The sequence below is a fragment of the Ranitomeya variabilis genome, chromosome 5 (genome assembly GCF_051348905.1).
Source record: "Ranitomeya variabilis isolate aRanVar5 chromosome 5, aRanVar5.hap1, whole genome shotgun sequence".
Classification (NCBI taxonomy): Eukaryota; Metazoa; Chordata; class Amphibia; order Anura; family Dendrobatidae; genus Ranitomeya; species Ranitomeya variabilis.
The window spans coordinates 42,460,359-42,482,357 of NC_135236.1; the positions used below are offsets into that span (position 1 = coordinate 42,460,359).

At 47.2% G+C, this 21,999-nt stretch overlaps 1 protein-coding gene across 1 annotated transcript; it reads right to left on the reverse strand.

The window, feature by feature from the left end:
• Positions 1 to 246: 246 nt before the first annotated feature.
• Positions 247 to 3,414, reverse strand: LOC143774291 (transmembrane 4 L6 family member 5-like). Its single transcript, XM_077261723.1, has 5 exons — positions 3,183 to 3,414; positions 2,811 to 2,876; positions 1,661 to 1,839; positions 809 to 1,001; positions 247 to 568 (listed from the first exon to the last, which is right to left on the reverse strand). Exons 1-4 carry the CDS (start codon positions 3,363 to 3,365, stop codon positions 812 to 814), a joined length of 618 nt encoding a protein of 205 aa, XP_077117838.1. The 5' UTR covers positions 3,366 to 3,414; the 3' UTR covers positions 247 to 568; positions 809 to 811.
• Between the last annotated feature and the right edge of the window lie 18,585 nt (positions 3,415 to 21,999).

Below are 21,999 nucleotides of genomic sequence, written 5' to 3' on the forward strand. Positions count from 1 at the left end.
ATGGACAAAAATTTCCACAGAGGCCTCCACAATCTTATAGAAATTCTTCCCATCACGTGTTGGCCGATATATCTGCAGAGGGGGGACTTCATATTAATGTCTATGTAGGTCGGATGGGAGTGCAAATGTGATTCTGTAGTATGATGTGGAGGGGGCACATACTTTTCTTTTGGCCATACAGTATAGACTTAGAACACAAAACTTCTACCCATAAACACTAGAAATAATTTCCATTATAAGGATGAGTCAAATATCCAAATCTGAGTTTATTCACAAATTAACATCAATAGAAATGATAAATAACAATATGTCCGGTATATAAGTTATTTACACATTGGAAGAGACTCCCAGAAGCCTTAGTGCAAAAGTGAGTCTGTCTGGGATACAGGCGCCCTTCATCCTGACTCTCTGGGGTCCTCAGTCATGCTTGGCTAGGTAGACAGCTTCAACCATCCAGCTTTGGGTTGTCAAAGGATCCAGCCTTTGACGTCAGCATGAGAGGAGTGTTGATGGGATGTGTGGGGGCAGGTTGGGGACGGGGTCGGAAGGGTTTCATTGATGAAGTTATCTGTAAACCAAACCATAACAATCAATTAACACAACTGCACATAAAATCCTCATGTTTGTCACCAGCTCTAATCCGAGGATGAGGAGGCTCTTTCCCACCCCTCTAACAGTGGAAAATCCAAGCAAAGTTTCATCATTTTCTATGGCAGTTCCAAAGTTCTAAATGAAGGTTAATCTGGAAGCTATGAGATAAACCAGGGGTTATGGCGGACCCCATGGCCTTCCCAGATGGGCAGCTCACCATTTATTCCTTTTTCCGGCAGGTTCCGCAGAGACATCCAAAGAGGCCGTTCAGCATCTGGATAGTGCACAGGACCAGGGTGATGGCGGTGGAGGCCAGGACCATAGAAAACAGGATGATGTTAAACTCCACCACACCTTCCGGCTTCTGACAAAAACTCCAATCAACTTTGTTGAACAGGTAATTGTCATCACTGTAAGAGCAAAGAGAGAGAGAAAGAGTTAATCAGGTCTGAGAGGGGAATAACTCCAATCATGTTATACTCCAAACACATCCAAAGCTGCATTCATAGCTCACCACTGCCCTCTACTGGGCATGTTCTGTAAATGTAAGTGTAACTGTGCATGTGACTGGAGTATAAGATAGGATGTAGTTATAATAATCTAATTATTTGTAATGAGGGAAGTGGCGCAGCGCGAGCTAATTGGGGAACTATCACCGCTCCCTGAGTCGCTTCCACCATTCCAATATTGGACCCCTCATCCCCCCAACAACAGGTGTTGTATTATAAGAAAATACTGGTGTAATTCCAGTTTGCCATTGGCTGCTTAGCTCTGTGTAGGCAGCAAAAGAAATGTCAAAACTCACTTCATCATACTGAACTTTGTCATCTCGACCCCTGCCTATGCGGAGTTCAGCAGCCAATGACAAACTCTTCTCAACTGCTGCGCTCTGTAAAAGCAGCGACCGAGCGGAGAGAAGCGGAGCAGGTAATGAACGAGCTCTGCACACCATTCAGTACACAAGGAGGCATTAGGACTTACGCTCCATTATCACAACAAGTGGAAGGTGAAGCGAGAGCAGTGTGAACGGTGATCAGAGGAGAAGACGTCGTCTACAATAAATCCATACCTGAGATCTTTCAGGTCGGAGTAAAAGGGCCGCCCCCAGGCTGTATCATCTTTTTGGGAGGTTTCATTGAAGAACGTGTAGAAGCACTGAGGTCCTCGCACCATCGCCAGCACAGACGTCGCAAAGCCGTACACGGATCCAGCAACGCCAACAGCAGCGAAGATGATGGAGAGGAACATCTGTGGGAGAGGAGGGGTTAAATGCTGCGTTCATGACCTGAACCGATGGTATCATACACGATAGGATTAGATGCAGCGGAAAGTGTCACACAAGATAGGCTTAGATGCATTACATATTACAGGGTTAGATACTGCAGATACTATCACAAACTATACTCTTAGATACAACAGATAATATCACACATAATAAGTTTAGATACAGCAGAGAGTATTAATACACATCATAGGCTTAGATACTGCAGATAATATCACATATGATAGACTTAGATAGAAGAGGTAGTATTGTACATGAAAGGTTTAGATACACCAGACAGTATCACACATGATAGGCTTAGATACAGCAAGTAATGCCACACATGGTAGGCTTAGATGCGACAGGTAATAAGCTTAGATACAGCAAGTAATACCACACAAATGTATGTTTAAATATGACAGGTGATAGGCTTAGATACAGCAAGTAATGCCACACATGGTAGACTTAGATACGACAGGTGATAGGCTTAGATATAGCAAGTAATTCCACACATGGTAGACTTAGATACAATGGTGATAGGCTTAGATACAGCACGTAATACCATACATGGTAGGCTTAGATACGACAGGTGATAGGCTTAGATATAGCAAGTAATACCACACATGGTAGGCTTAGATACGACAGGTGATAGGCTTAGATATAGCAAGTAATACCATACATGGTAGGCTTAGATACGACAGGTGCTAGGCTTAGATATAGCAAGTAATTCCACACATGGTAGACTTAGATACAATGGTGATAGGCTTAGATACAGCACTAAATACCATACATGGTAGGCTTAGATACGACAGGTGATAGGCTTAGATATAGCAAGTAATGCCACACATGGCAGGCTTGGATACAATAGGTGATAGGCTTGGATACAGTGGCTCGGCAGCACTAGTGATCATGTTATACCGGTGTAATATTATGGCAGAGGTGTACCCGGTGTACTCACCCCGCAGCGGTTGTTGCAGCAGCCCTCTCGCCCGGTGGCTTGGATGTGAATGGCCGGGATGAGTACCTGGGATAAGAAGAGTTCAGAGTTATCAGGACGCCGGGTTCTAGGCTCACGAGACCACAGAATGGAGGTTAAAGGGTTCTAGGTGCCAAGTGTCTATTGGCAGCCTGAAGAAGGGCCACAAAAGAATAAAGAACCGGCCACTTACTCACCACCTAATGGCCACCCCTAATGCCCTGGTCCTTTTACTTCTAAGCTGGCTCAACAGGACTTCCAGAATAAAACACCTTCTATGCATTGATGGCAAAAAAGGCCCCAGAACATTGGACCCAGAGTACGTTCTATATGGTATAAAGCCGAAGATCTTACCAGTAACCCGCCTCCTATAACTCCTCCTAAATACAGAACTTCTGGTGTCATCTGTTCCGATGGCTCCTTGATGAACTCAACATCCCATGATGGAAAGAGCAGGATCAAATTGCAGACGATGGAGATGAGACAAAAAGGGTAGAGGGAGATCCCGATAAACTTGGAACATTTTCCGGTACACATGGTGATGAGAGATGGATGAGCTGGTGGCTGAGACTGTGGTGAGGACACTGATCCTGGTCCCTTATATCTCCTGACCCAACCCCATGGAGTCATAGATAACAGAGCCTGCGTCACCGTGGAATTTGGACTACAATTGACACAAAGGAAAGACAGCGATACAAGCAGGGGGTGTAGTCTCAGAAAGGTTGATGTCATCGTAAAAGTATAATAAAAAATAAGGTAAAATAAGAAATATAATAAACCTATCTGACCATAACTGGTCTAAGTGGCCTCATAGCTCAGTAACTGAAAACTAGAAACGTCCTTCATAAAAAAGGAATAAAGAATAAACAACAAACCAATGGATCACAAATGACAGAATCTAGAAAAGGAAATACACCAAAACAATGGATCACCAATAATAGAATCCAGATAAGAAAAATCAACCAAACAAGTGAATCACAAATGACAGAATCTAGAAAAGGAAATACACCAAACCTATGGATCACCAATGACAGAATGTAGACAAGGATATACATCAAAATAATGCATTGACAAGTATTAATTCCGGACGAGCAAGAATGAACATCAAACCAATGGATGACCAAGGATGGATTCTAGAACAACACACACATCAAACCAATGGATGACCAAGGATGGATTCTAGAACAACAAACACATACATCAAACCAATGGATCACCGAGGATGAATGGTAGAAAAATGTGACTTAATATCAAATCAATAGATCATTAAGGACCCTAAATTAAACTAAGGTTGACTACAGAACAAAGAAAATTGACAGATTGCCAATGAATCAACAACAATTGATTCTGGTACAAGGAGAATATACATCAAACGACTAAATCTGAAAGGATAAACTTAAGAACAACAGGAATATCCATCACACCACTGGATCACTAAGGAGAAAGTCTAGAACAAAAAAAGTATTAAAAAAAAAACCTAAATGGATCAGCAAGAATGGACTCTGAAACCAGATTGGACAAGAAAATAATAAATCACTAAGGATGGACACAAGAAAAACAAAAAACACATCAAACCAATGGATCACTAAGGACGGACTCTAGAAAAATTGTCATGCACGTAGGTGGCGCATGTGGTTTGTGGACCCATTGTGCCACGGGGCTGGGCTTACCTAGGAGGGGCGTAGCTAAGTGGCTACCTGGTGTTCACTGGAGCTCCTGATGATGGAGTCAGGCTTGGCTGCAGGTAGCCACCAGGTACCACTCCTAGGCAGTACCTGGCACTGTAGCTGCGGACCCCAAGGGTCAGGTACACAGACAGGGATAGGACTAAGGATCCGTTCAGATTACTAAGTTTTGGATCCTTTGCAGAACAGTTACAGACAGGGACACGGACTCGGGCTCCATTCAGGCTACTAGGTTCTGATCCACGGATAGAATAGATAATGACCAGAGTCTCAGACAAGGCTTATTCGGAGACTGGTTGTAGCCATCCGGCTATATGGGATGCTCGGATAGGCATTCAGTAAAACACATGGGTCTTGGATACTAATTCAGGGACTGGAAGCACACAGACTGGAAAACAAGGTTAAACCACTGGACACACTAGGACCAGGGACTTTGGGTCTAGGACTGGCCACACAATAACCAGGGACTTCGGGTTCAGGACTAACTGCCCAAGGACCGTGGATTTTCAGTTCAGGATTGACCACACAAGTACCAGGCATTTCCGGTCCAGGACTGGCCGCACAAGGACCAGGGACTTTCGGTTCGGGACTGACCGCAAAAGGACCAGGGATTTCCAGTTCAGGACTGGCCACAAAAGGACCAGAGACTTTCGATTCAGGACTGGCTGCACAAGGACCAGGAACTTTGGGTTCAGGGCACTGGCCATACTAGTACCAGGGGACCTCACAACTCACTAGGAGACCATATAGAAGTGAACTTCCAGCAACAGGTCGGTGAGAACGCTGATTAAAAACAAAAATGTATTTTAAATTAATTAAAAGGCAAAAAAGAGACATAAAAGAAAAAGAGAAAATTGGGGCAATCCCTGGGGAACTGTTAATCCAGCAGATCTGAGACGTTTCGAACTAGGTAGTTGTTATTCATAGTCTGGCATGGTTCCATGTCACAAGTATGGTAGATGTCTTAAATAGTAAAAAGAAAGATAATGACGTATCAAACTGGCTAAAAAAAGGAGGATGGAAAGAAAGAAAAAATCTGAAATATTCAGTAAACACTTAATATATATAAATGAGATCTGTTCTAGAGTCTAATTAGAAAATCCACATGGGTGTGCGGACTTTCTCAACAGCATCAACCCTAAGAGCGCTGACATCACCCTGATGGTGATTTCAGAAATGCTGACAAATACCTGCAGGTCGTATTGTTCTGGGCATCATAGAAGGCCTAAAGTTCCAAATGACACATTTCCTTTGAATTTTAGGCAGAAAAATATATATATTTTCATCTCTAACATTTTGTAAATTACAAAAAGGAAAATGGTCCGATACAAATGTTTGTGCACCCTGCATGGTTAGTACCTTGTAGCACCGCATTTTGCAAGTATTGCAGCTTGTTAACACTTTTTGTAGCCAGACAATTCTTGTTTGACGGATTTTCATCCATTCTTCCTTGGAAAATCCTTCCAGTTCTGTGAGATTCCTGGGCCGTCTTGCAGCCACTGCTATTTTGAGGTCCAACCACAGATTCTCAATGATATTCAGATCAGGGGATTGTGAGGGCAATTGTAAAACCTTCAGCTTGCGCCTTTTGAGGTCGTCTATTGTGGATTTTGATGTGTGTTTAGGATCAATAACCATATGTAGAAGAAATTCTCTTTTCAATGTACCACAACTCCAGAGTCTGCTAAATCTTTCTGAAGGTCTGTTGCAGTGAAGCAGGGGTTCTGATTTGCCTCTCTAGCAAACCTATGTGCAGCACTGAGGTTTTGCTTGGTCTTCCAGACCTTATCTTGACCTCCACTGTTCCTGGTGACTGCCATTTCTTAATTACATTTTAAACTGAGGAAAGGGCAACTTGAAAACACTTTGCTAGATTTTTATAGTCTTCTCCTGCTTTGTGGGCCTCCACAACTGCAGCCCTTATTCCGCACTCCATCCTCCTTCTCCTGTTGCTCGGGGTCTCCGCACGACTTGCAGATCTCCAAACACTGTGCTTAGAATGCGCTAGGGTACTCCCACCCTCTTAAAGGGACAGTGCACACCGTCCTAAAGTGTCCCCAGCTAATGGCTGGAAGACACTTATTATTTAAGGCACCTTCACCTGAAGGGAGGTGCCTGAGCAATATGTTTAGCCAGTTACTCTGCACGCTTGCTACATCTCTGGTCCCCTGTCTGTGTGTAACTGCTAGTACCCGCTAGTACCTACCTGTATCCGTTTGCTCTGCTCATTCATACTTGTCCCTGCCTGTGCCTTCCAGAATACCTGGCTGTGACCACCTGTATACCATCCGTACCTGCCTGCACCTGCCAGTGCCTGTCTGTATACCAGCAGTGCTTGCATGCACCTGCCTGTTCCTCCATCTGGATACCAGCTGTCCCTGTCTGCACATGCCAGTGCCTGCCTGTCTACCAGCTGAGCTCCCCAGCACCTGCCACTCTTCCTTCCTTCCATGCCTGCTTGTGCCTGCTGAGCCTTCCATTTTTGGCCATTCCAGCTTCCTGTCCTTGAGGGTCAGCTGCCATGCATCCGAGGTTTGTCCTGTTGTAGCATCTGGTGTCCATATGGAGCCAAGTCTAACTCCACCATCAGGGGCTCTAGTGAAGAGTCAGGTGTTCACCTAGTTAGGCCCCTACAGGCTGTCCTCTGACCATGGCGCAGTGGTCCCACCACTCTCATTACACTAGGTAGCCGCTTAGAAGAACCCATGGCTGCTGTTTTTGGCTCAAGGTTAGAGGAGGCTGGGTTTTTATAAAGCTGGGAAATTTGCATCACCTGGCCTTTCCTAATGATGATAGTAAACAAGCCATAACCCTAACAGGCTAAATAAGGTCTGAAACCTTGGTCCAAGTTATCTGAAGTTATCCGAGGCAGGGAGCAAGCTGGGAACCATGCCGAGCGGCTGGGGTGGTGAGCATGTCGGGGTGCTTGTATGGAGGGAAAAAGTAACCATGCAGGGATGCCAACAAAAGCGTCACAACAAAAATGTACATCATATTATTGCATCAATGAAACATGAAGAAACTAAAGAAACTGAGAAACTGGAACACTAAGGATAGAATCTGGGTCAATATGGAAGACAAAGCAATGGAGATACTATGGATGGACATTCAATACCCATTGAGCATGAACGGAAATACTATAACTTTGCATCTGAAGGTCAAGGAGTCGCGTAAGTCATTACTACTGGCCTACCACACTGCCACTACATTACTAGGTTTTCAAGGGCTGGGCACAATGCCATTGGGTCAGAGGACAATGTATAATGGTGTGTACCACCATTCTTCAAGAATCAAAATATTCCCAGCCCGCCTAAATAATGACTTGTAGTACATGTGGGCAATGGTCCCAGTGAGCATGGTAGCCACAGCTATATCCTTGGATTCTCAGGTGTTATGGAAACCTAACAACGACCTAAGCTCAGTAGTAATAATTTTTTGCTTTAGAATCCAAATTAAGTCTTTTTGAAGAAGAAGAACAGTTACGCCACTTCAAAAAAGTCTGCCGGTGACTATCTGCAGGTTATCTGCCCCATTCAGCAAGTTCTGCTCATTATCTGGGATCCCCATTGCTCCTCTGTACAAGGTCTGTGAATTTTATGGCTCTATCACGTTGCTTCTGACGACTTCATGTAATTATAGATCAGTTTCATGGTCACTTTTACTGGAGAGTATCTAAAAAGGATAAGATAGCAGCCAACTGATACGGAAAATACTCTTCAGAAACACAGGAAGAAATTGCCTTGGGCGTTCCCGAAGGACTTTGATATCCATGGTCTGTCTTTACAGTAGTATAGACCATCCATAATTGATTGGTGGGACCTTCAAGTAAATGGTACAAGCTGTAGTACCAGGCTAAACCACTTGTACGAAGAAGGCGATGTGCCTAAGTAGGCCATGAAGGCGACCAATTATTTTGCTGATTGGTGAGAGGTCCAGACATTAGACTTCCAACAATCAAATAGTCATGGTCTTCCTTAAAGAGATTCCATCAATGTTATAGTCCTGAAAATCCCTTTGAAGTCTTCTCCTGTTCGACACCATGTCCATGTTCTCTCTGGTACAGTATGTGATGCCTCCTCAACAACAAACCTGCCTGGTCTGTGGTTAGAAATGGTGGAAATGGGACCAGCATTTTCTCTTCAGTCTCATTATTTTTTTTTTAGATTTGTCTTGAGGGACTCTTTTAATGTCCACCTTCTCATAAGGCATGTTGTTCATTTTCCAAAATGGCATCTGATATTAGGTAACTTATGCTAGCTGAAATAATCACAATGCACATCCTTCAGATTATTTTATCATCCTAAGTAGCTTATGGAGGAACCTTTACCCCGTCTATGAATCGCCTTCCTTCATGGTTGGTGTTACTTGGTTCTCTAAGGCCACGTTCACACGGAGTTTTTTGAGACACTCAAAAACAAGTTTTTTCAAGTGAAAGAAAGGCTCCTTTTTTAGGGAGTTTTTGGAGCAGATTTTCTTTTTCTGAAGTATTCTTTTGCAACCTTCTGGTGGGGCAGTGACGAGTTTTGAATGGATTCCATCAGGAGCCACTTCAAAGAAGTGACGTGCACTTTTGTGTATTTTTCCAACAGGTGATTCTTAATACCTCGTCTGGTCAGAAAAGTGGATTTCCTGTCGAAATACACAAGAAGATTTTTTTTAAGTAGTTTTAAAGGATCTGCTCCAAAAAAAAACATCAAGAAACTCTATGTGAACATAGCCTTAAGGAATGTCCACTCTATGTTTTTTCCAGTGTTTTTTTTGTGTGTGGAAAACACTGGAAAAAGTGGGGAGAAAATGCTCAAAAGAATGGTGCCTACACCTGCTGCTGCTAATAACAGTGACAGCAGGAGCGGCGGATGGGAGTATTCATCTGCCTCTCCTGCGCTGTAAATAATTTTTAAAAAATGGCATGTGTCCCCTCTATTTTTGATAACCAGCCATGCAAAAGTCACAGCTGGGGGCTGCAACCCTCAGCTGTCAGCTTCAGCAAGGTTGGATATCAATAATAGAGGGGTCCATATGCCATATTATTTTTTAATTATGGCATGGGGTCCCCCCCTTTTTGACAACCTGCCTTGCTAAAGCTCACAGCTGGGTGCTGGTATTCTCAGGCTGGTAGGGTGCCATAGATATTGACACCTCCCAGCCTAAAAATAGCAGCCCACAGCTGCCCAGAAAAGGCACATCTATTAGAAGCACCAATTCTAGCTCTTTACCCGGCTCTTCCCACTTTCCCTGTAGCGGTGGCAAATGAGGTAATAGTTGTGGGGTTGATGTCACCGGTGACATCAAGCCCACAGCTTATTAATGGAGAAGCAGCTATAAGACACCTATCCATTACTAATCCTATAGTTGTATGGTAAGTTTTTCCTTACCTGGCCGAAATACAGGGATGTCCTCGGCTCGATACATCTGAAGCGCATAGTATCATTCCAGCATATGACAGTGACGTCATACGCCGGTGACGTGCCCGCTGACGTTAACTGCTGGCATGTGATTGGCTGGCGGCATTAATCTCCTGCACGGCAACAAATGTTAACTGCCCATGCATCGGAGGACGCACCGGCAGTTAATGAGCCGGCAGAATCCTGCCGCTGGGACCCGGTGAGCAGAACAGAGGGGACCCCCTGCAGGTCCCCTCTGCACATCGAGCCCCATACGCCAGTAAGGGTAGTAATGCCCTGATGGCGGCCCTGGTCCTCAAAGGTAACTTGACACTGTCTGTGATCATCCTGGAGCTGATCGTTGCCTGAGGCTTTGCCATTCTGGCTTATCTTCCATCCATTTGAATGGTTGTGTTCAATCACCTTTTTAATCGAAGTACGTTGTTCTTCTGAACAATGTCTCGAACGCCCCATATTTCTCAGGCTTTCAATGAGAAATGCATGCACAACATGTCCTGGCTTCAACCTTAAAATCTGACCTCACTAATTGATCTCCACTATTATTGTGAACACTTCCCCCTTTCAATTAATTATTCTAATGCACAGACTCAGAAACCTGCAGATCATGAATGCGGAGTTTGGTGATTTTCTTAGAATCTCCTGCACTAACTGGTAAATTGTGTGACGTGTGGGAATAACATTTATACCATAAACAGGGATTGATCTGGTCAGTCACATTGGGCGGCTGGTATTTTGAACACTACTGTAGGTGGTTTTAACAAATGAGGCAAACTCATTTTCCAGTGAATCTAGCGCAGGCTACTGAGAAGATCTCCTCCGGCTCCATAAGTGATGTCTGCTCAATTCGGAAGGCACAGGACCGCTGCAGCCTGTGATTGGCTGCAGCAATCGGGTGACCGGAATATCATATGTTTCTTTGATGATATGCTCTTTTAGCCGCCTGACTGCAGTAGTCCTAAAGTCACAGGATTTTAGAACAGAGAAGACATCACCTCTGAACTTCCTGAGTAGCCTTCGCTGGATCCACGTGAAAGTTGGAAGGTGATTCCAATTATTATTTTATGCCCCTAAAAAACTATTTCACTGTCCGACAACCCCCTTAAGGACATCATGCCAACGTAACAGCATCCCGCCCAACCCTTTAAGGGAGTGCTACAATGAGGACTGTCAGACGACTGGATCACCTCCATGTGACATAATGTATTCTTGGACTGTGATCCACAAATGATGTGACCGGTGGCCTCCTTCTTGATATGTCCCGGTATGCGAGTTACACCACGTGACGCCATGTTATATGTGTTATTTATATATTTTATTGCAGGCATTGCACAATGTATCTGCATCATGGTGCCGTTACGCCTGTAGTTCATGTGAAGGTCTAGGATCTGGGGTTCTGCTCATTGAGAAGACCAGCAGCCCTGAGATCTAAAAGGGGCTTTCAGACCACCTGCTGGAGTGAGGGTCCAGGGACAAAAAGTAGCCCTGGATATCACAAGTGCTTGCGGACCACTTAATGGAGCCTGTGAGGAAGTGCCATAAGAAGCTCCGCAGCCGTGACCTGCAGACACTGTGACAGTATGTGGTTTAGGATATTTCCAGGTCGCAGAGTCCTACTGCACATGCTCACAGGCACCTGACCTGTTAACTTTTTAGGACAGAAACAAGATATCGTCCATTTTAATCTACTATAGTGATTACCTCTCTAACAAAACACAAGTGATTTGCTAACTAAAGGAATTGATGGAATGTGATCATTTTATTTATTTTCCTTTTTCTGGAAAAACCCTTTAATTGGGGCACCCGCTAGGACCGTGGGATACTCGGTACCGGGCCAGTTCTTAAAGGATGTGTCACGGCAGCCGTGACCCAGTCCGTGGTCCTGGGCGTCCAAAAAAAGGGGATGAATGGAAGTGGAAATAAAGTCTAATTTAGGAGTGTTCGTGACGTCACCTGTGGTACTCGGCCAGGGATGGCCGATGCTGTTTAAAGGTATCCGCTGGGGCCGATGGTAATGCAGCTTAGATGGTTTTGCTCACCACAGGTGAAGCGGAGGCACCAGGGCTTTCAGGACAGTCTAAGAGGGGTTGTAGATGTTGAGGTGCAGGAAAGAATTGGAGGACACAAGGTTGTAGTCTCTTTACCTTTTACTGATGTAATTGCAGTCCAGGGCACAGATTACAGGTGATCTTGAAATCCGGGCAGCCTGGAAGCGGTTCGGAATCCCCCTAGCCAGGTGGGGTTGGAAGCCTTCCTTACTGCGCTGTGTTCTCAGTCCCTTGCTGCCTGTGGCTTCACACAAGGCCCTCTCTCAATCTGTCCTTTTAGGTGGACACTACCCACATGGCAGGTAGCTTGAGCCTTTTTATTGGTATCCCTCTCTCGTAGTGACTCCGGGATCTCATTTGTTGCTCTGCCTTTGGGTGTCAGTGGTGACCAGGAGACCTGCAATCTCCTGCTCTCCGGTTTCTGCTGTGGGGACAGTTCCGACACAACCTCGGACCCCGGTGTCCGGTTACTTGCCCTCAATCTTGCGAGGAAGCTCAATCGCAACTTCACTCCCAGTTCTCCTTTCCTCACATGGTTGCTCTTCCTCAGACTAGCTCTGACTAACTCCTTCTCCAGACCAGAACTTATAGCGAAGCTACCCTGAAACAGGGTCTAGAGCTCCCCCTTCTGGCCTGGAGTCAGGAAAGTGTTGCGTGCTAGTGCTACCTGCTAAGGGGACTCCTTCTCACTTCCAGGCATGGCATCCCCATCCACGGGAGGGAGGCAATACCACTGTGGCATCCGGATTCCTGAGGTGTCACATAATTGCCAAGGGACACTGACAGAAATAGGCTACTAAGCTCTGCAGCTGTCTGGTGTGAGCTAGGTATGAACTGTAATAAGAGTCTATTGCTTTTTCTGCAAGTAATTACCAAGCTCTGTGCATTAACTCAGAAGTGTAATTGTAGGGAGGAGAGCCAGTCTAACGGTCCCTCTTGCGTGTCTGGGTTGGAACTGTCGGGGCTGTCACCATTATTCCGGGGGAAGAGATTTCTGACTGGAGCAGTTCAGGACACGTGACTGAGGGGGCGGTTCCAACTTAAATAGCGGTGTGTGTGGGAAGACGGGGCTTTTGGCGAGGAACCAGCGTGAGAACAAAGACGGTTGACTCCCTCTCGACTTACCCACTCCAGCTATCCGTGCCTTCTTACTCAGTTAGCAGTGCCATCACAACTGACGACACAGAGCCCAGGCCCAGAGAGATTCCCGCACCGCACAGTGACCAGTATGGACTTCAGAGCATGGTTCCACTCACTGCCGCGGAGGCACCGCTGAGTCCTATCCCTGCGGCGCCTACTGAGTGCCGGCCTGCTCCTGTGGTTGTAACTTCTGGACTGCATATACTTCTGTGGCCTTGTCTGCTGAATTGTTTGCTATGTCCGCTGTGCTGCGGACCTACACCTCCACAACATCTCGTGCCCGCACTAGGAGACCACGTGCCGAGGGACCCAGAGGGTTCACCACCGCCACAAGGAGGCAGTGCATCGCCTTTCTGTGGGTCTGTAATGGAGACTTCTCGCTCCGTCTGCGGTGCTACCGAGGGTTCTTCCAGCCACCTCTTACCAAGGCCCAGAGACTGATAAGTTGAATTGTTGTCACCTTTATATTAATGCCCCCTGCTTGATATATTGTTGTGTTACTTAAAATGCCTGTTAACTCTTGCTCTGCCCCCTGTGTGTCACTGCACGCTATGCACCTGCTAGCATCCTACATAATCACCAAGCTCTGTGCCTCTACTATGATGGGTAACCACTAAGCTCTGTGCCTCTACTATGATATGTAACCGCTAAGCTGTTTCTCTGCTATGATGCGTAACCGCTAAGCTCTGTGTCTCTACTATGATGTGTAACCACTAAGATGGGTGTCTCTACTATATGTAACCGCTAAGCTCTATGTCTCTACTCTGATGTGTAACCGCTAAGCTCTGTGCCTCTACTCTGATGTGTAACCGCTAAGCTCTGTGCCTCTACTCTGATGTGTAACCGCTAAGCTCTGTGTCTCTACTCTGATGTGTAACCGCTAAGATCTGTGTCTCTACTCTGATGTGTAACCGCTAAGATCTGTGTCTCTACTCTGATGTGTAACCGCTAAGATCTGTACCTCTACTCTGATGTATAACCGCTAAGATCTGTGCCTCTACTCTGATGTGTAACCACTAAGATCTGTACCTCTACTCTGATGTGAAGCAGTGAGACTATGGATTGTTTTCTGTGTGAGCAGTGATACTATGGAACTTTTTGCCTCATGAAGTTGCAATAATTGATTCACTAAAGCAGTTTAGGAAGGGCCTGGATCGCTTTCTTGAAAAATGGAAAACAAAAGGTTACGGGTAGTGGATTGTGTGATGGGGACGATGACCCAGGGAACTAGTCTTCACACAGACCTAAATGGAAAACTGGACAATGGCAAATACCAATGTATGTGTCTCAGAAGAAATTCCCACAGATTCCAGGGAGTGGAATTGGGAACAGCCCAGCAGATATTTCCTATTACGGCCTTTATGAGATGGAGATAATGTTGGTGCCTGTCACTGACTGTGGGTGATTCTCTCTTATCTAAGTCATAAACAGATCAAACAACCAATAAACCCCCGACTGCACCACTACAAGGGTCACACACTGCAATACACTGCACACAACACAACACAACACAACACACCGTGGGTCACACACTGCAATACTCACACTCCAGCCCGTACACTACACCACGAGTCACACACTGCAATACTCCCACTCCAGCCCGTACACTACGCCACGGGTCACACACTGCAATACTCCCACTCCAGCCCGTACACTACGCCACGGGTCACACACTGCAATACTCCCACTCCAGCCCGTACACTACGCCACGGGTCACACACTGCAATACTCCCACTCCAGCCCGTACACTACGCCACGGGTCACACACTAATACTCACACTCCAGCCAATACTCTACACCACGGGTCACACACTGCAATACTCACACTCCAGCCCGTACACTACACCACGAGTCACACACTGCAATACTCACACTCCACCCACACACTACACCACGGGTCACACACTGTAATACTCACACTCCAGCCCGTACACTACACCACGAGTCACACACTGCAATACTCACACTCCAGCCCGTACACTACACCACGAGTCACACACTAATACTCACACTCCAGCCAATACTCTACGCCACGGGTCACACACTAATACTCACACTCCAGCCAATACTCTACACCACGAGTCACACACTGCAATACTCACACTCCAGCCCGTACACTACACCACGAGTCACACACTGCAATACTCACACTCCAGCCCGTACACTACGCCACGGGTCACACACTAATACTCACACTCCAGCCCGTACACTACGCCACGGGTCACACACTAATACTCACACATGGGACTATGACCATTGGGTTCGGCATAGTGACTCCTTTTTAGGGTCAGATATCTGTGCAGCGCGGTTGTCACCTCCCCTCCCCCGTTCCATCCCTGACAATGAGTACATTAGAGCTGTGTATGTGGCGGTCACACACCTGCTATAACTGGAAGCAGCGGCTCTATTTACAACCTCCGATAAGATGCTCCGATGATTTCCGTGAGAGATAAATTGAGGGCGCCCTGTGATAGCGGCACCCATCCCCCTGAACTCTGCCCGTGAAGACAAGAACAGCAGGACGGCACAGTAAGAGGCGGCCTCTCCAGACCGGATCAATGATGTCACAGATTTCAACTCACGCGGGTTATTGGTTTATTGATTTCCCCAAAAGATAAAACATGAACAGCATTTTCCATGATGCACATCACCAGGAGACACGTTAATTCCCACAGTATTTAAAGGGGCTGTCCAGTTTAGACCCCCATCAAGAGTCCTCCAATAAAAAGGCCAATCTCAATCAGTGGGAGTCATTATGGTATATCAGCTCGCTTGTCTGGGGAAGCGCATTCCAGAGAACTGGTGCAGCACAGGAGGAGACAAGTGTGGGAGGTTAGGATTATAGAGGATGGCAGTCTTGATAGCGTGCCAAGACAGCGATGGACTGTTTTTTTCTTACTAAAATGCATATATGTTGGCAAAAAATTATTTGTGCAATTAGGTTTCATTAAAAGCACTGCAGTTTGCCCTCTATAGCCTCTGTCTATGGCTCTCTGCAGAATGAGTTATCTTAGAGTCCATGAGCGAGATCATTCTGTAGTGAAGCAGAGCTGAGCAGCAGAACTGGAATAGTGGAGACCTGGATGTAGCAGAGCTAAGCATTAGAACTGGAGTAGTGGAGACCTGAATGTAGCAGAGCTGAGCAGCAGAACTGGACTAGTGGAGACCTCAATGTAGCAGAGCTGAGCAGCAGAACTGGAGTAGTGGAGACCTGAATTTAGAAGAGCTGAGCAGCAGAACTGGAGTAGTGGAGACCTAGATGTAGCAGAGCTGAGCAGCAGACCTGGACTAGTGGAGATCTGAATGTAGAAGAGCTGAGCAGCAGAACTGGAATAGTGGAGACCTGAATGTAGAAGAGCGGAGCAGCAGAAATGGACTAGTGGAGACCTAGATGTAGCAGAGCTGAGCAGCAGAACAGGACTAGTGGAGACCTCAATATACCAGAGCTGAGCAGCAGAACTGGAGTAGTGGATATCTCAATGTAGAAGAGCTGAGCAGCAGAACTGGACTAGTGGAGACCTAGATGTAGAAGAGCTGCACAGCAGAATTGGATTAGTGGAGACCTGGATGTAGCAGAGCTGAGCAGCAGAACTGGAGTAGTAAAGACCTATATGTAGCAGAGCTGAGCAGCAGAACTGGAGTAGTGGATATCTCAATGTAGAAGAGCTGAGCAGCAGAACTGGACTAGTGGAGACCTAGATGTAGAAGAGCTGCACAGCAGAATTGGATTAGTGGAGACCTGGATGTAGCAGAGCTAAGCAGCAGAACTGGAGTAGTAAAGACCTATATGTAGCGGAGCTGAGCAGCACAACTGGACTGGTGGAGACCTATATGTAGCAGAGCTGAGCAGCAGAACTGGAATAGTGGAGACCTGGATGTAGCAGAGATGAGCTGCAGAACTGGACTAGTGGAGACCTAGATGTAGCAGAGCTGCGCAGCAGAATTGGATTAGGGAAGACCTGGATGTAGCTGAGCTGAGCAGCAGACTGGACTAGTGGAGACCTAGCTGAAGCAGAGCTGAGCAGCAGAATTGGATCAGGGAAGACCTGGATGTAGCAGAGCTGAGCAGCAGAACTGGAGACCTATATGTAGCTGGGCTGAGCAGCAGACTGGACTAGTGGTGACCTAGCTGTAGCAGAGCTGAGCAGCAGAACTGGACTAGTGGAGACCTAGATGTAGGAGAGCTGAGCAGAAGAACTGGACTAGTGGAGACCTAGATGTAGCAGAGCTGAACAGCAGAACTGGACTAGTGGAGACCTAGATGTAGCAGTACTGAGCAGCAGAACTGGAATAGTGAAGACCTGGATGTAGCAGAGCTGAGCAGCAGACTGGACTAGTGGAGACCTAGATGTAGCAGAGCTGAGCAGCAGAACTGGACTAGTGGAGACCTGAATGTAGCAGAGCTGAGCAGCAGAACTGGAGTATTGGAGACCTGGATGTAGCAGAGCTGAGCAGCAGAACTGGACTAGTGGAGACCTAGATGAAGCAGAGCTGAGCAGCAGACTGGACTAATGGAGACCTAGATGTAGCAGAGCTGAGCAGCAAAACTGGACTAGTGGAGACCTGAATGTAGCAGAGCTGAGCAGCAGAACTGTAGTAGTGGAGACGTCGATGTAGCAGAACTGGACTAGTGGCGACCTAGATGTAGCAGTGCTGAGCAGCAGAACTGGAATAGTGGAGACCTAGATGTAGCAGTGCTGAGCAGCAGAGCTGAGCAGCAGAACTGGAATAGTGGAGACCTGGATGTAGCAGAGCGGAGCAGCAGAACTGGAATAGTGGAGACCTGGATGTAGCAGAGCGGAGCAGCAGAACTGGAATAGTGGAGACCTGGATGTAGCAGAGCTGAGCAGCAGAACTGGAATAGTGGAGACCTGGATGTAGCAGAGCTGAGCAGCAGAACTGGAATAGTGGAGACCTGGATGTAGCAGAGCTGAGCAGCAGAACTGGAATAGTGGAAACCTGGATGTAGCAGAGCTGAGCAGCAGAACTGGAATAGTGGAAACCTGGATGTAGCAGAGCTGAGCAGCAGAACTGGAATAGTGGAAGCCTGGATGTAGCAGAGCTGAGCAGCAGAACTGGAATAGTGGAGACCTGGATGTAGCAGCGCTGAGCAGCAGAACTGGAACAGTGGAGACCTGGATGTAGCAGAGCTGAGCAGCAAAACTGGACTAGTGGAGACCTAGATGTAGCAGAGCTGAGCAGCAGAAATGGACTAGTGGAGACCTAGATGTAGCAGAGCTGAGCAGCAGAACTGGAACAGTGGAGACCTAGATGTAGCAGAGCTGAGCAGCAGAACTGGACTAGTGGAGACCTGAATGTAGCAGATCTGAGCAGCAGAAATGGACTAGTGGAGACCTAGATGTAGCAGAGCTGAGCAGCAGAACTGGAACAGTGGAGACCTAGATGTAGCAGAGCTGAGCAGCAGAACTGGACTAGTGGAGACCTGAATGTAGCAGATCTGAGCAGCAGAACTGGACTAGTGGAGACCTGGATGTAGCAGAGCTGAGCAGCAGAACTGGACTAGTGGAGACCTGGATGTAGCAGAGCTGAGCAGCAGAACTGGACTAGTGGAGACCTGGATGTAGCAGAGCTGAGCAGCAGAAATGGACTAGTGGAGACCTGAATGTAGAAGAGCTGAGCAGCAGAACTGGACTAGTGGAGACCTGAATGTATAACAGCTGAGCAGCAGAACTGGAGTAGTGGAGACCTAGATGTAGCAGAGCTGAGCAGCAGAACTGGACTAGTGGAGACCTGGATGTAGCAGAGATGAGCTGCAGAACAGGACTGGTGGAGACCTAGATGTAGCAGAGGAGCAGCAGAACTGGACTAGTGGAGGCCTAGATGTAGCAGAGCTGAGCAGCAGACTGGACTAGTGGAGACCTAGATGTAGCAGAGCTGAGCAGCAGAACTGGACTAGTGGAGACCTGAATGTAGCAGAGCTGAGCAGCAGAACTGGAGTATTGGAGACCTGGATGTAGCAGAGCTGAGCAGCAGAACTGGACTAGTGGAGACCTAGATGTAGCAGAGCTGAGCAGCAGAACTGGACTAGTGGAGACCTGGATGTAGCAGAGCTGAGCAGCAGAAATGGACTAGTGGAGACCTGAATGTAGAAGAGCTGAGCAGCAGAACTGGAATAGTGGAGACCTGAATGTATAACAGCTGAGCAGCAGAACTGGAGTAGTGGAGACCTAGATGTAGCAGAGCTGAGCAGCAGAACTGGAACAGTGGAGACCTGGATGTAGCAGAGCTGAGCAGCAGAACTGGACTAGTGGAGACCTAGATGTAGCAGAGCTGAGCAGCAGAAATGGACTAGTGGAGACCTAGATGTAGCAGAGCTGAGCAGCAGAACTGGAACAGTGGAGACCTAGATGTAGCAGAGCTGAGCAGCAGAACTGGACTAGTGGAGACCTGAATGTAGCAGATCTGAGCAGCAGAACTGGACTAGTGGAGACCTGGATGTAGCAGAGCTGAGCAGCAGAACTGGACTAGTGGAGACCTGGATGTAGCAGAGCTGAGCAGCAGAAATGGACTAGTGGAGACCTGAATGTAGAAGAGCTGAGCAGCAGAACTGGACTAGTGGAGACCTGAATGTATAACAGCTGAGCAGCAGAACTGGAGTAGTGGAGACCTAGATGTAGCAGAGCTGAGCAGCAGAACTGGACTAGTGGAGACCTGGATGTAGCAGAGATGAGCTGCAGAACAGGACTGGTGGAGACCTAGATGTAGCAGAGGAGCAGCAGAACTGGACTAGTGGAGGCCTAGATGTAGCAGAGCTGAGCAGCAGACTGGACTAGTGGAGACCTAGATGTAGCAGAGCTGAGCAGCAGAACTGGACTAGTGGAGACCTGAATGTAGCAGAGCTGAGCAGCAGAACTGGAGTATTGGAGACCTGGATGTAGCAGAGCTGAGCAGCAGAACTGGACTAGTGGAGACCTAGATGTAGCAGAGCTGAGCAGCAGACTGGACTAGTGGAGACCTGAATGTAGCAGAGCTGAGCAGCAGAACTGTAGTAGTGGAGACGTCGATGTAGCAGAACTGGACTAGTGGCGACCTGGATGTAGAAGAGCTGAGCAGCAGAACTGGACTAGTGGAGGCCTAGATGTAGCAGAGCTGAGCAGCAGACTGGACTAGTGGAGACCTAGATGTAGCAGAGCTGAGCAGCAGAACTGGACTAGTGGAGACCTGAATGTAGCAGAGCTGAGCAGCAGAACTGGAGTATTGGAGACCTGGATGTAGCAGAGCTGAGCAGCAGAACTGGACTAGTGGAGACCTGGATGTAGCAGAGATGAGCTGCAGCACAGGACTGGTGGAGACCTAGATGTAGCAGAGGAGCAGCAGAACTGGACTAGTGGAGGCCTAGATGTAGCAGAGCTGAGCAGCAGACTGGACTAGTGGAGACCTAGATGTAGCAGAGCTGAGCAGCAGAATTGGACTAGTGGAGACCTGAATGTAGCAGAGCTGAGCAGCAGAACTGGAGTATTGGAGACCTGGATGTAGCAGAGCTGAGCAGCAGAACTGGACTAGTGGAGACCTAGATGTAGCAGAGCTGAGCAGCAGACTGGACTAGTGGAGACCTGAATGTAGCAGAGCTGAGCAGCAGAACTGTAGTAGTGGAGACGTCGATGTAGCAGAACTGGACTAGTGGCGACCTGGATGTAGAAGAGCTGAGCAGCAGAACTGGAATAGTGGAGACCTAGATGTAGCAGAGCTGAGCAGCAGAACTGGAATAGTGGAAACCTGGATGTAGCAGAGCTGAGCAGCAGAACTGGAATAGTGGAAACCTGGATGTAGCAGAGCTAAGCAGCAGAACTGGAATAGTGGAAACCTGGATGTAGCAGAGCTGAGCAGCAGAACTGGAATAGTGGAAACCTGGATGTAGCAGAGCTGAGCAGCAGAACTGGAATAGTGGAGACCTGGATGTAGCAGCGCTGAGCAGCAGAACTGGAACAGTGGAGACCTGGATGTAGCAGAGCTGAGCAGCAGAACTGGACTAGTGGAGACCTAGATGTAGCAGAGCTGAGCAGCAGGAATGGACTAGTGGAGACCTAGATGTAGCAGAGCTGAGCAGCAGAACTGGAACAGTGGAGACCTGAATATAGAAGAGCTGAGCAGCAGAACTGGAGTAGTGGAGACCTCAATGTAGCAGAGCTGAGCAGCAGAGCTGGACTAGTGGAGACCTGGATGTAGAAGAGCTGAGCAGCAGAACTCGACTAGTGGAGACCTGAATGTCGAAGAGCTGAGCAGCAGAACTGGACTAGTGGAGACTTAGATGTAGCAGAGCAGAGCAGCAGAAATGGACTAGTGGAGACCTAGATGTAGAAGAGCTGAGCAGCAGAAATGGACTAGTGGAGACCTAGATGTAGCAGAGCTGAGCAGCAGAACAGGACTAGTGGAGACCTCAATATAGCAGAGCTGAGCAGCAGAACTGGAGTAGTGGAGACCTCAATGTAGCAGAGCTGAGCAGCAGAACTGGAGCAGTCGAGACCTGGATATAGCAGAGCTGGGCGGCAGACTTATTAATGTAGTAGCCTAAAAAGTTCCAGAGAGTGAAAGAAACAATGGAGGAAACTGAATATAAGTTTCTGATAAATTCCAGGGAGTCCTTGAGCTGATAATGGCGGGTTACCATAGGTCATTAGTATCACTGATGGAGCTGATAATGGTGGGATGCTCAGACTGTGAGATCATCAGATTGCGTCACCAGTGAGAACAATGTAACACTAATAGCCAATTTATAATGTAAACGGAAAAGGTGAAAAATGCACCTGACATTAGTGGAAACAAACAAGCTAGCCTATGTTCAGGCTTCCCTGGTTGTCTCCAGTAATTTACTTTTTTATTCTAGCATTCTTGGTGGACTGTTAGTGGAGATATTCAGTCCAGATTCTCAGGTTTT